The 13,410-nt window shown below is 40.2% G+C and overlaps 1 protein-coding gene across 4 annotated transcripts in view; it reads left to right on the top strand.

Annotated features, from left to right (window-relative positions):
* CADPS2 (calcium dependent secretion activator 2) overlaps window positions 1-13,410 on the top strand; it is a 602,646-nt gene that overhangs the window by 546,393 nt on the left and 42,843 nt on the right. For all 4 annotated transcript variants that reach the window (XM_030932945.1, XM_030932946.1, XM_030932947.1 and 1 more), the window contains 2 exons: window positions 11,143-11,226; window positions 11,335-11,367. In XM_030932945.1, the coding sequence (XP_030788805.1) occupies window positions 11,143-11,226; window positions 11,335-11,367 (117 nt within the window). The remainder of the gene's footprint in view (window positions 1-11,142; window positions 11,227-11,334; window positions 11,368-13,410) is intronic.

Genomic DNA, 13,410 nt, shown 5'->3' on the forward strand with positions numbered 1-13,410 from the left:
ATTTTAATTGTTCTGTGCATATTGATAAAAGTATTTGCTACATCTGGATAAATAATAAACTGCACTTTCTTCTTTTTACCTCTCCTTTTCAAGCCCACCTTTATATCCTTTTCTTACCAAGCATGTTTTCACAAGTAACATGAGAACGAGCCCAGGTTCTCAATCACATACAGTACTCAACAGTATGTGTCCCTCCCTACTATATACACATTTTATGCACCTAGAAAAAGTCTTGGCCTTCCCTCTCTGTGCCCTTCTCTCTTCACCAGCAACTAAGTGCTGTTTCTTCTTGGGCCACCATCACTGGTCCTCTATTGAATTTTTTTCTACAAATTTCTGTGACTTTTACACTTCCAGCTTTAACTCTGTGCTTGTGATTCCCAGCTCTGTATGTGAAAGGCAGTCCAGAATCGCCGTTAAAAGCCCAACTTCAGACCTGGGTTCAAATTTCAACTCCTCCACTAGCTGTCTAATCTTAGTCAAGCTACTTAAACAAGCTTCCTATGGCCCAGTTTCCTCTCCTATATAAAGTAGGAGTAATATGATAGTAGCATTTATGAGTGTTAGTGAATAGTAAGTAAGTTAATACAGATAGAGTCTTAGAACAGTGGCCAACACATTGTAAGTATTAGTTGATATTGTTATTATTCCTCTCATTTTTTTAATCACCTAAAACCCTGTATTTCCAGTTGCTTTCTGTACATCTCTACAAGGTCAATGTCTAAAAATACCACATCACCTCCACCCCACCCCAGGTGCCTCTTGTTTTGCATTTGCTGTCTCCATTGGCGGTACCCATCACCTCATTGTAAAATCTCGTCATCCTAGAGTCCCTATCTTTATAGAATCTGCTCAAGCACGTCACACAAGAGGACATCAGGGCCTTGAGTCAGTCTCCTAAACACTCCCTTTTCTGTCTCATTCCATTCTCACTGGTACTACTTTAGTCTTCCAGGCCCTCATCATTTCCCCACTTTGCCTCACTGATCTCCACCATGGTTCCCCACTTCACCCTTGATATGGTTTGGCTGTGTTCCCACCCAAAATCTCACCTTGAATTATAATCCCTATAATCCCCATGTGTCAAGGGTGGGAGCAGGTGGAGGTAATTGGATCATGGAGGTGGTTTCCCCCATGCTATTCTCATGATAGTGAGTGAGTCTCACAAGATCTTATGTTTTTATAAGCATCTGGCATTTCCCCTGCTTGCACTCACTCCATCCTGCTGCCCTGTGAAGAAGATGCCTGCTTTTCCTTTGCCTTCTGCCATGATTGTAAGTTTCCTGAGGCCTCCCCAGCAATGCAGAACTATGAGTCAATTAAACCTCTTGCCTTTGTAAACTACCGAGTCTCAGGTGTTTCTTCATAGCAGTGTGTGAACAGACTAATGTAGCCCTGAAGCCAGAGTATCTTTCCAAAATACAGATTTGACCATTTCTTGCCAATGCTTTATATGTTGTAGGCATTCCTTATTCCCTGTGCCATCATTTCCTAAATTGTGTCTCAGCGCACCTTGTACTTGAATTTTGTTGATGTCCCATGAGATGAGGTTGCTAACCCATTTGGGGTACACTGTATTCCTTGTAGTTCAGGATGATGCACTGTTTGAGAGTGCGGTGTTCCTACACTTAACCTGTCCTGGGGCCCTTTATTCCAGAATTCCTAATAATTTCTTGAAGGAATTAATATTCCTTAGAATATTGTTTGTGAAAGGTTGACCCACAAGAAAAACTTTTTAGCATCACCTACAAGTCCCTTCACAGTATAATTGTTCTTGTCCCTATAACATTCTCCCCCACATCTTAAACTCTAGCTATTCCAAAGTTCTACTGTTTTCACAGTTTTTCAGACCCCTGTGCCTTTTCAAATTCTGCCCCCTATTTGAAGAGCCCCTTTTTGCTTTATTCTTGTAATTCAACTAGAAAAGTCTTGGTTTGCTCTCCTTTCTAGAAGACATCTTACCTTCCTAAGCAAATTTAGCCCTCTCCTCACCCAGTGCCCTCTGTGTCCACTTTCTGTGCCATTTCTTCATGGTTATGTGTGTGTCTCTGAGTCCTCTTTAATGTATTATTCTTTGTACACTGCTTGTCATATAATCCAATGAGTGTTTCCTGAATAAGTGGCATTAAGAAAAGGTGAAAGTAAGTCTGGAAAATGCTAAAGAAATGTGCTCTGACATCAATACTCTAGTTCTTGTCTCTACCCTAAAATATAAAATAAAGTCCTTTGCATAAAACTATATACTGTGACTCTGTCCCTAATGAAAAAGGACAACATTCATTTTTTAAAAAGGATTAAATTCGCAGCCATGAGGCAATGTAGAGTTTCAAGATGCAGCTCTGTGCCAGAAAGTATGCTCAATGCCAGGGATACAGTGCTAAGCAAAACAACAAGGTCCCTGTCCTCAGGGACTTTGCTAACCCTTGGAGAAGACACACTAACAAACATAAAATGCAACCCATACACATGTGTCATGTAGGATTATCTGTGACAGAGTGACTCATTTAGTCAGGGAGGACAGGAAAGATTTTCCCAAGCAAGTGAAGCTTGAGCAGAATTCCTAAGAATGAAAGAGTTAACCAGGAGGACATGAAAGGACCATTTAAGTAGGAGAAACTGCGGAAACCAGGACCTCGAGCAAGACAAGGCTGCAGAAGTGAGCAGAAGCTTGTAGGAAGTACTAAGGAGCTTAAAGTCTTTATCCCAAGAGCAATGGGAAGTCACTGAAAGGTTGGAGAGTGTGGGTAGGGAATTAATCAGATTTGCATTATAAGAAGATTCATCTGACTGCCTGTAGCAAACAGATTGGAGAGGGGGTAGTCTAGAAGCTGTTACTTGGTCTCTGGTGAACTAATCCAAAGATATTTAAGATGTACAATGAAAAGGGAAATAGTAAGGAGTATCTTAGGTTTACGGCCTCAATGTTAGTATCATTCCCGAATGTGGGCTGTCCTGGAAGAGAAACAGATTTGGAGAGAAAGACCATGATGTCAGTATTCGACATGTTGAGATTGAGCTGCCTCTGAGACACCTGAGGGAGGAGACGTCGAGGAAGACATTAGCTATTTGGGTGTGGAGCTCAGAGGAGGGATATGGGGTCAAAATACTGATGTGATTATAAGCTTTCAACAATTGAAAACTACTATATCAGCAGCCACTGTTCTCAGGCCAAGGTGCTGTAACTGGAACACCTATGGAAAAGAGGGGAAGTAACCTTAAAAGAAAGGGGAAAAGCCAGAAAAACACTTCAATAATTTTTACCATGGGAAAAAAATAGGAGCATTAAATCTTACCAAGGAAAGAGTATAAGAAATGTCGTATTTATTGCTACTTTATATTAAAATCAAACCAACCGAAGTGTAGCATCATCAGAAAAGCTGGATTCTAGTTCCATTTTCTAATGTTACCAGCTGAGTCTCCTCACATGACTCATTTGCCTCATCAGAAAAAGTGGGGTTATTGGATTTTAAAAAAACTGACAGCCTTTTCTCAGTCTAGAACAAAAGTCCTATGCACATATCTGCATAGAACCTGCTGGTGGCCTGCATCTGTTGTCTCCAGGCTCTAGAAACTCATAGCACATAGAATGCTGGACTTGGAAGAGTCCTGAGGTCATCTACTAGGGACTTTTCAAACATTTTTATAGTTTGTAAGAGAGACTTTTATATGCTTAAAAATGTTTATAAAATATATTAATGTCTCAAATATACATTAGCACTGCAAAAGGTAATACCAATCAAATAAAGCGTTCATGTCAGTCTGATTGAGAGGCCTGGGGCCCTACCTGGATGGCCTCATCTTTCAAGGCAGGACTAGTCATCAGTCCAGCCTCCCTGTTCACAGATGACGAAACAGAGACCCAAGGCCACTCAATAGATGTCAGCAGAGCCAGGATTTGGCCCTGAGGTCCCTAAGCCTGTGATGTCTCCACAACACCATGCAGAACTTAGCCAGACCAAGGAGGAAAGAGTGGCTTCACCTTTGTCTTCTTGTGTCCCTTTTATATCTGGGTTGTACCAGCCAGCCTGTGGGTCCCTCCATGCAAACATTCTGTGAGACCAGCTTGTAGAGTCCAGCTAGAGTAACCGGGTGGGGCAACTCTGAGTCAGGTAGATGAAAATGTGATATATTATATATAGCAATGAAAATGCCAAGGCTGGGTGCAGTGGCTCACGCCTGTAATCCCAGCACTTTGGGAGGCTGAAGTGTGCAGATTACTTGAGGTCAGGAGTTTGAGACCAGCCTGGCCAGCATGGGAAAACCCTGTGAGATAACTCAGTTATTCAGGTGGGCCCAATGTAATCACAAGGTCTTTAAAAGGGGAAGGAGGTGGCAAAAGAAAAGAATCAGAGAAACAGATGAGATAGCAAAAGTAGGTTTAGAGAGATGCTATGTTGCCAGCTTTGAAGATGGAGGACAGACACTATGAACCATATAATGCAGGCAAGAAGCTAGAAAAGTCAAGAAAACAAATTCTCCCCTAAAGCCTTCAGAAAGGAATTCAACCCTATTGACACTTTAATTTTAGCCCAGTGAAGCATTTATTGGACTTCGGAACTACAGAACTATGCCATAATAAATATTTGTTGTTTTAAGCAAAAAAAAAAAAAAAAAAAAAAAAAAAAATGCTGGGCATGGTGGCATGTACCTATATTCCTAGCTACTCGGGAAGCTGAGGCATGCAAATCACTTGAACCCAGGAGGCAGAAGTTGCAGTGAACTGAGATCACGCCGTTGCACTCCAGCCTGGGTGACAAAGTGAGACTGTCTTAAAAAAAAAAAAAAAAAAAAAAAAAAAAAGCCAAAGAAAACTGGGGGAAGGCTTAGAATAAGAATATGGTTAACAGAGCCAAGAGTGAAAAAATGACAACTCTCAGAAAGCACTCCTGAACAGGGGCCTCATTCAATTCCGGGTATGAATTAAAAGATAATTTCTATAATGTCCAACTTCCTAGATTCTCAATTATTGTAAAAAAAAAAAAAAAAAAAAAAAAAAAAAAAAGGATTCAGGAAAGAATATATACTTTTCCCCCAACTGTATTGATACAGATATACAAATGTATATATATTCTCTCTGTCTCTCTCTCTCTCTCTCTCTCTCTCTCTCTCTCTCTCTCTCTCTCTCTCTCTCTCTTCTCTCTGTTTCTGGTAACTTAGAATATTTTCCCCTGGATTTCTCTTAAGAATAGGATAGATAGAAGATAAATCTGATCTGACTCCCTACATTATGTAATTAAAATTTCTTGTTAATTTAGCCTGCTGAAATTAATTTCATTAAATTTACTCAATTTACTTGTTTGGATCAAGGCCATATGTTCAGAAGACACCTGTTCAAATCCAAGTATGTGCCCAAAAGGAATAGCATACAATTTTAGGAGCCTTTAGCAGAGAGAGACGCAAAGTAAAATAATTCACTGTATTTGTGGGGTAACAGTGAAAAGGAACAGTGAGAGAAAACAGTGTGGTGAATTCACCAACATCTGGTCTAGGTGTGCTATTTTAGAGGTTGTCCTAGATACTTTGCAGAACAAGGTATGTTATGAATAAATGCATGCTGTCACTCTCCCTCCTTCCTATAGGTGTGTAGGATCCGGTAAGACCTTTTAGGAGTCAGTTGGAACAAAGCTTCAAATAAGGAGTTTCACAGCTGGATTCACACAAAGGGAATGGGAAAGAGACAATTGTATCATGTTATTTATATATATATAAAATATATATTTTTATATATTATATATATTATATTATATAGGGTTTCACTATGTTGGCCAGGCTGGTCTCGAACGCCTGACCTCATGATTCACCCGCTTTGGCCTCCCAAAGTGCTGGGATTACAGGTGTGAGTCACCGTGCCTGGCCTCATATTATTATATTATATATTAACATTCTGATTTAGGGAAAACAACCTATTTTCTCCTAGTTCATGATATTCTGGTTCTATGTTCCCATTTTTTTAGAATATGTTATTGAAACATTTTTTTTTTAATTTTGAAAAGTTTTTAAAATAGATTCAGGGGGTACATGTGCAGATTTTTAACAATTCTAGGTAGTCCTGATCTTAACACACAGAAACAAAACAGCTAATAGATACCCCTTGTCCCATCCTTCCCCACACAAAACACTTAGTTTTTCATTATCAGTCATACTAGGGATGGTTGTGTTTTCTGTGAAAGATTTTATAACATACAGTGTAAATGATGCAGATATTCCTTGCTTATTTCATGAAGTGTCACAGCTAAAAATGCAAGAACTCTGTGTTTTGAACGCTAGCTGGAATCCTCCCTGTCACTTAGAATTTATGGTTCTACCTTCCATATGAATCTTATATGCTGTCAAAATCAACAAGAAATGTAAATGCACATGCCTTGAAGCACACTTCTTGTTTCCTTCTACCAGTCGCTTCCAAGGGCTTCATGAGACAAAGTTAGTAATTACGCAGACAGATTTAGGTGTTAAATTTTTTTCAAACAAACCCAGTTAATGGCATCAGTAATAAAGAGCAGGGAAACAAAGAGATTATAGTGTTTCATTCCAACCCGACATCCTCAGGAGAACAGAGAGCACAAGGCAAACCCATAAGTGTTTATATACTTCCTGAGCTGTACAGAGAAAGTTCACAGGGAGCAGTTAAAGATGCAGCAACTAAACCCAGCATTTAACTGGGTTTCTTTGGAATCTTGCTGTTTTATGCAATCAAAAACCAGGTGGAAGGTATATCATTACTAGTCAATCTTGAGGTTTATAATAGGGTTTGATTTTTAAGGTAACTCTTTTACTAGGTGTGCCTCAACAAAAATCTCACAAAGAAAACCTTCCTATAGGAACTGTACAGCTCAGCTGGTTAATCCCAGAGGTGCTGTCGCTGCTCACTGCCATGTAAGCACTTAGATTCCCTGCTGTACTGAGCCTTTCCAGGGGCCTTTAGGGATAGGGAGGAACCCGAGGAAAGATTCTCCACTACTTTTGAAATGGAGACAAAGAATTCCGAGGCGTGAATGCACCAGACCACAGGTTCACACCTAGGACTAACTTGTGTATCAGCCAGTGCTGTGTCATGCTCTGAAGAAGACGAGCCAGACAGGCTGGCAGATGCCACAATGGAGAAACTTCTGCCCTAAATTCATTTGCCAGCAACCTTGCCAGAGAGTCATTTTAGCCACTCCATCTCTGCTATCCTTCAACTCAGCTCCTGTGCCACCTCATAAATGAAGCTAACCCCATATCCTGTAGTCAAAGACATTCTTCCCTCTTCTGGTTTCAGCTATACTGCTTACCATCTACACTGCCCATAACACTTCTGCCTTGTGTCATGTGCAGTTATGTTCATGTCTGTCTCTCCCACTAGTTTGTATTTCCCAAAGGGAAAGGTCTAAGACTGTTTTGTTTTTGTATTTCTTATCCGAGGTACTCGTTAATAATTATAACAAAATGACACTTACTCTGCCTTTGTTTTTTTTTTTTGTTTTTGTTTTTTTTTGTTGTTGTTGTTTTTTTTTTTTTTTTTTTTTTTTTTTTTTTTTTTTTTTTTGAGATGGAATCTCACTCTGTTGCCCAGCCTGGAGTGCAGTGGCATGATCTCGCTCACTGCAAGCTCTGCCTCCCAGGTTCACACTATTCTCCTGCATCAACCTCCCAAGTATCTGGGATTACAGGCGCCTGCCACCACAGCTGGCTAATTTTTTTGTATTTTTGGTAGAGACGGGGTTTCACTGTGTTAGCCAGAATGGTCTCAATCCCCTACCTCATGATCCACCCACCTCAGCCTCCCAAAAATGCTGGGATTACAGGCGTGAGCCACCGCGCCTGGCCAAGCTCTTTTTTTGTTTTTTTTTGTTTTTGTTTTTGTTTTTTTAACTTGAGACAGGGTCTTCCTTTGCCATCCAGGCTGGAGTGCAGTGGTACAGTCATTGTTCAGTGCACCCTGAAACTCCTGGGCACAAGCAATCCTCCCACCTCAGCTTCCTGAGAAGCTACAGGCACACACCACCAGGCCCAGCCAATTTTTTAATTTTTTTTAGTAGAGACAGGATCTTGCTGTGTTGTCCAGGCTGGCCTTGAACACTGAGACTCAAGCAATCCTCCTGCCTTGGCCTCCCAAAGTGCTGGGATTACAGGTGTGAACCACCACACCTGAACTCTTGCGTACTTATATGCAGGGCACATTGCATTCAGCATATCATTTAATTCTTATAATTCTGTAGCATGATGGGTAAAGAGCATGTGCTTTGGAGCAAGACCACCTGTGTTTAAAGCCTTCCTCCTTCTGCCATCCGCCAAATAACCTTGAAACAGGCAGAATCCCAGTGGTTTTCCAACTTATAGCCTCAGCTCTATTCTACCTCCATAGAAGCCCCATAGATTAGTTAAATTAGACCCATTAGCTTAAGTAGCAAACTCATTCCTCTTTATCACTCAGTAATCCTAAGGCAGCCCCCATTAACTTGTGACTTAATGTATTCAGGTTTTTAGACACAGATAGTGATTTTGCTAATCATATGGATAATATCACTTCTTTACTTTTTTTAGTGTTTGGCTATTTTCACAGTTCTTTCAGGTAAATTACCTCCACTGATCTTCAGACCATTCTTGCAAGGTGGGCGGGATAGCTGTCCTTTTCCCCACTTTCCTGAGAAGTACAATGAAGAGAGAGAAGCAAAATGACTTGACATTTATCTCATAGCCAGACAGTGGCAGAGCTGCAACTTGAGCCAAGATGTAAATTCATCGACAGGCTTCCTGCCTCTATCTTGCTTTGTCCCTCAGCAACACACACGTGTGTATGCACAGACTCACTAGCAGGCACCAAGAACCAGGTGTTGGGCGAGAGCGTCCATGGTTCAAGCTGTCTAGTAACCATAGCAATTGCCGCTGTCCTCGTGGCAAATGAGATCACCCAGCACACACTTGCTCCAAGATTTGAGTTACAAGAGATGAGGCATTTTCCTCAGAGAGCCATTAAGTTTGGAATTCCCTTTCCCTGATCTGACATAACCCTTGAGTATTCGTCTTCTGGGTCCTTGCAAACCACATCAAGTCGAGTTAGCCAGTCATGATTGGTAAGAAATCCTAACAGTCAGGAAGAAAGTGCTAAATGAACTTCTACGTGTAAGCAATTTGCAATTTTGTGGGTGGATTTTTTTTTCCCTAGGTATCCTTTAGGATAGCTACCCAGGCATACATTATTCTCATTCTTTAAAAATGCACTTATAGTTCACAGTCAGTCTGCATGGTTTTGTTTCTGTGTTCTTACATCATGTCGCAAATGATGTGATGGAGAAACCTATAGGGAAGTTTTTGTTTCTTTTGCATAAACTATTTTGCAGTAATTGATCAGCCATAAAGAAAATATTATCTCCTGTGCACTCACAGCGAGTTCTCTGGTCACCAGAGACCAATAAGCTGTGTCCCTAGAACTATTATCACTTTGTTGAAGAAGCTGCTATGTGAACAAAACCCAGCCTTTGTTAATTTCCCTTTTCGTATTTAAAAAACCTTGTCAGTATTTTCCCTTTGGGAATCTATAATTTGTCAATAGTGCATATTATTTTAGTTCTAAGGAGGAGAGATGTAGGGCAGTATGTCCTTATTAAGATCTCTTATTCATCAATCTTCATGCCAAATAAAGTAAAATGCTTCACATTTTTACTATATTATAGTATATGTGTTTAGTTTCATTTCATAGAAGTTTATTATTTTTAGAAATGTAAACAACTTTTGAGACTGATTGGAATTCCACATCCTCCCCCTCATGCTACTCCATTTAACTGATGGTGGAAGCCTGAGAAGTAAGGTGGTCAAACTGAGTCTGCATTCTACTGAGTGATGGAATTGGGATATACCTTCTGAGTCTAGCGCTCTTTTCCATTGTACTCTGCAGTGTGTATCTGTTTTCTCTCCATAACTGCTACGTAAGCTTGGGAAGCAGGGATGATCCTTATACGTGCCAATTAGAACTGCCTGGTAAATGGTTGTTAACTGATGTCAGCCATTGTGTCATAGTTATAAGAGTTCACGTTACGACACCTCCCTTTCATTATCTGTTCATTTTTGTTTGGGTTTTTTTTTTTTTTTTTTTTTTTTTTTAGACAGAGTTTTGCTCTTGTCACCCAGGCTGGAGTGCAATGGCACGATCTCAGCTCACCGCAACCTCCGCCTCCCAGGTTCAAGCGATTCTCCTGCCTCAGCCTCCCAAGTAGCTGGGATTACAGGCATAAGCCACCATGCCCTGCTAATTTTGTACTTTTAGTAGAGACAGGGTTTCTCCATGTTGGTCAGGCTGGTCTTGAATTCCTGACCTCAGGTGATCCGCCCACCTCGGCCTCCCAAAGTGCTGGAATTATAGGCATGAGCCACCCTACCTGGCCCATTATCTGTTCTTTTATATTCAGCCACTTGTGTAAATGTAGAAAAAGTTGAAGGATAACCAGTCATATACGATAGAAAGGAATCTGATTAAGCTTGCCTGCCATTGTTTCTTAACATCCACATTGAAATTGAATAATGTTTTAAAGGAAAAATCTCATGGACCTAAGATTATTTACAAATGGCTTCAGTGATCTCATATGTATAGTGACTAGATTCCTATGACACATCATTTTTCATTTTTTAAAAAATTGTGTATTATTGGCCAGGCACGGTGGCTCACACCTGTAATCCCAGTACTTTGGGAGGCTAAGGCAGGTGGATCACAAGGTCAGGAGTTTGAGACCAGCCTGGCCAATATGATAAAACCCTGTCTCTACTAAAAATAGAAAAATTAGCCAGGCATGGTGGTAGGCGCCTGTAGTCCCAGCTACTCGGGAGGCTGAGACAGGAGAATAGCTTGAACTCGGTAGGTGGAGGTTGCAGTGAGCCAAGATCACGCCACTGCACTCCAGCCTGGGTGACAGAGCAAGCTTCCATCTCAAAAAAAAAAAAAAAAAAAAAAAAAAAAAGTGTATTATTTCCAGCCATGGGAAATGAAAGGACAGTAGAGTTCATGTTCAGAATGAAAGCGTAAACATCACAAGTTAGTCTGACCTCAGCTGTCAGTTTATTCATTGTGAATTTTTGTGCCATGGAAGAAATTGGTTCAGGAATTGTTTGTCCTGCTATTAGTTTGTATGCACAGTAACATTCTAAATACTCACTATAACTATATTATAGTTTGTTTCAGTGTTGGAAGGTGTGTTGTCTAAGCTGTCAAGGTATGATGAAGGCACTTTCTTTTCATCCATTCTGTCATTCACTGTAAGTATTTGAATGAGTTCTCTTCTGTGGTCTTTTAACTGTTGTCATAGTACTTATATGGCAGTTAAAAAATAATTCTCATAATTATCTCTTTCTTTCCCACTTAAGGTGAAAGCAGCTGCAAAATATGTTGATGTTCCAGTAAGTATTTTTGTATCTGCTTTTTAAAACTATATGTAATTCTTAAAAAAAGAAATTACAGTTCATCATGGGTTTATTTCAAATATTTAAACCAGTGCCATTCCCTTAGGGAGTAGTTTATTTTCCTTAAGCAAGCACTAACCTTCATAACAAGGCGTAGCAAGGTTATTTCGTTGACGTTTTCTGTTGTAACTCAGAAACTCTTAAGGAGGCCAATTCATCATAAGAACATATCACCTGAGTTGCAAAGGGAAGTTTTAGCACTCTAGGATGGGGTAGAAAATGCCTCACACTATGTATAGAAAAACTGCTCGCTTTTCTTCCCCTTTACATGAAAGCTATGACAGGTTTCTTATAGAAGGTAAAATAATGATGAAGATGAACAGGTTAAAGAATTAGTGTTATATAAATATGTAAAGAAAAAGTGTTATATAAATCAGTAGTCACTTATTTTAACATTTGGTTTTTCATAGAATTCTTGGGAAATAACTCATAAGTTGTTCCAAAATTAAGATTCCATGAGCAGAAATCATGAAACTGACTTAGCTACAATGAGAATATTCACATGGTAAACATAACCAACAAGTTGTGCAGCATTTTTAAGCTGATCATCATTCCTAATTAGTTTTTAATTTAAATTCTATTATCACATATATGATCAAGGCCTAAGGTGTTCTGTTTAATCATTTATTTTGGCATATATGTCAATTTTCAAAGAATTAGAATTAGAGCACAATGAAAAATAAATTACGATTTAAGACTAGATGGAATACAAATTCGCTCTTTGTATTTGAAGAACATTATGCTCATATATCTCTACATTGCCATTAGAAATGGTAGCAGTTTTGAGTACTGGCAAGCTTTATATATCAGTTGTAGATAGCTCTTATTTTTAGTAAGTATTTTAGGTTACACAACCACATTTTGTCTCCAGTGGTCTAAGCTAGAATAATTTGAGCAAGCCGAACTGGGTGGAGCTCAGAGCAGCCCAAGGAAACCTGCCTGTCTCTGTAGACTCCACCTCTGGGGACAGGGCACAGCTAAACAACAACAACTAAAAAAGCAGCAGAAACCTGTGCAGACGCAAAAGACTCTGTCTGACAGCTTTGAAGAGAGCAGTGGATCTCCCAACACGGAGGTTGAGATCTGAGAACGGACAGACTGCCTGCTCAAGTGGGTCCCTGACCCCTGAGTAGCCTAACTGGGAGACATCCCCCACTAGGGGCAGTCTGACACCCCACACCTCACAGGGTGGAGTACACCCCTGAGAGGAAGCTTCCAAAGTAAGAATCAGACAGGTACACTTGCTGTTCAGCAATATTCTATCTTCTGCAACCTCTGCTGCTGATACCCAGGCAAACAGGGTCTGGAGTGGAACTCAAGCAATCTCCAAAAGGCCTACAGCTGAGGGTCCTGACTATTAGAAGGAAAACTATCAAACAGGAAGAACACCTATACCAAAACCCCATCAGTACGTCACCATCATCAAAGATCAGAGGCAGATAAAACCACAAAGATGGGGAAGAAGCAGGGCAGTAAAGCTGGAAACTCAGAAAATAAGAGCGCATCTCCCCCTGCAAAGGAGCGCAGCTCATCGCCAGCAACGGATCAAAGCTGGTCAGAGAATGACTTTGACGAGAGGAGAGAAGAAGGCTTCAGTCCATCAAACTTCTCAGAGCTAAAGGAAGAATTACGTACCCAGCGCAAAGAAACTAAAAATCTTGAAAAAAGAATGGAAGAATTGGTAGCTAGAATAATCAATGCAGAGAAGGTCATAAATGAAATGATAGAGATGAAAACCATGACACGAGAAATACGTGACAAATGCACAAGCTTCAGTAACCGACTCGATCAACTGGAAGAAAGAGTATCAGCGATTGAGGATCAAATGAATGAAATAAAGCAAGAAGAGAAACGAAAAGAAAAAAGAAGAAAAAGAAATGAACAAAGCCTGCAAGAAGTATGGGATTATGTAAAAAGACCAAATCTACGTCTGATTGGGGTGCCTGAAAGTGAGGGGGAAAATGGAACCAAGTTGGAAAA

The sequence above is a fragment of the Rhinopithecus roxellana genome, chromosome 6 (assembly GCF_007565055.1).
Source record: "Rhinopithecus roxellana isolate Shanxi Qingling chromosome 6, ASM756505v1, whole genome shotgun sequence".
Classification (NCBI taxonomy): Eukaryota; Metazoa; Chordata; class Mammalia; order Primates; family Cercopithecidae; genus Rhinopithecus; species Rhinopithecus roxellana.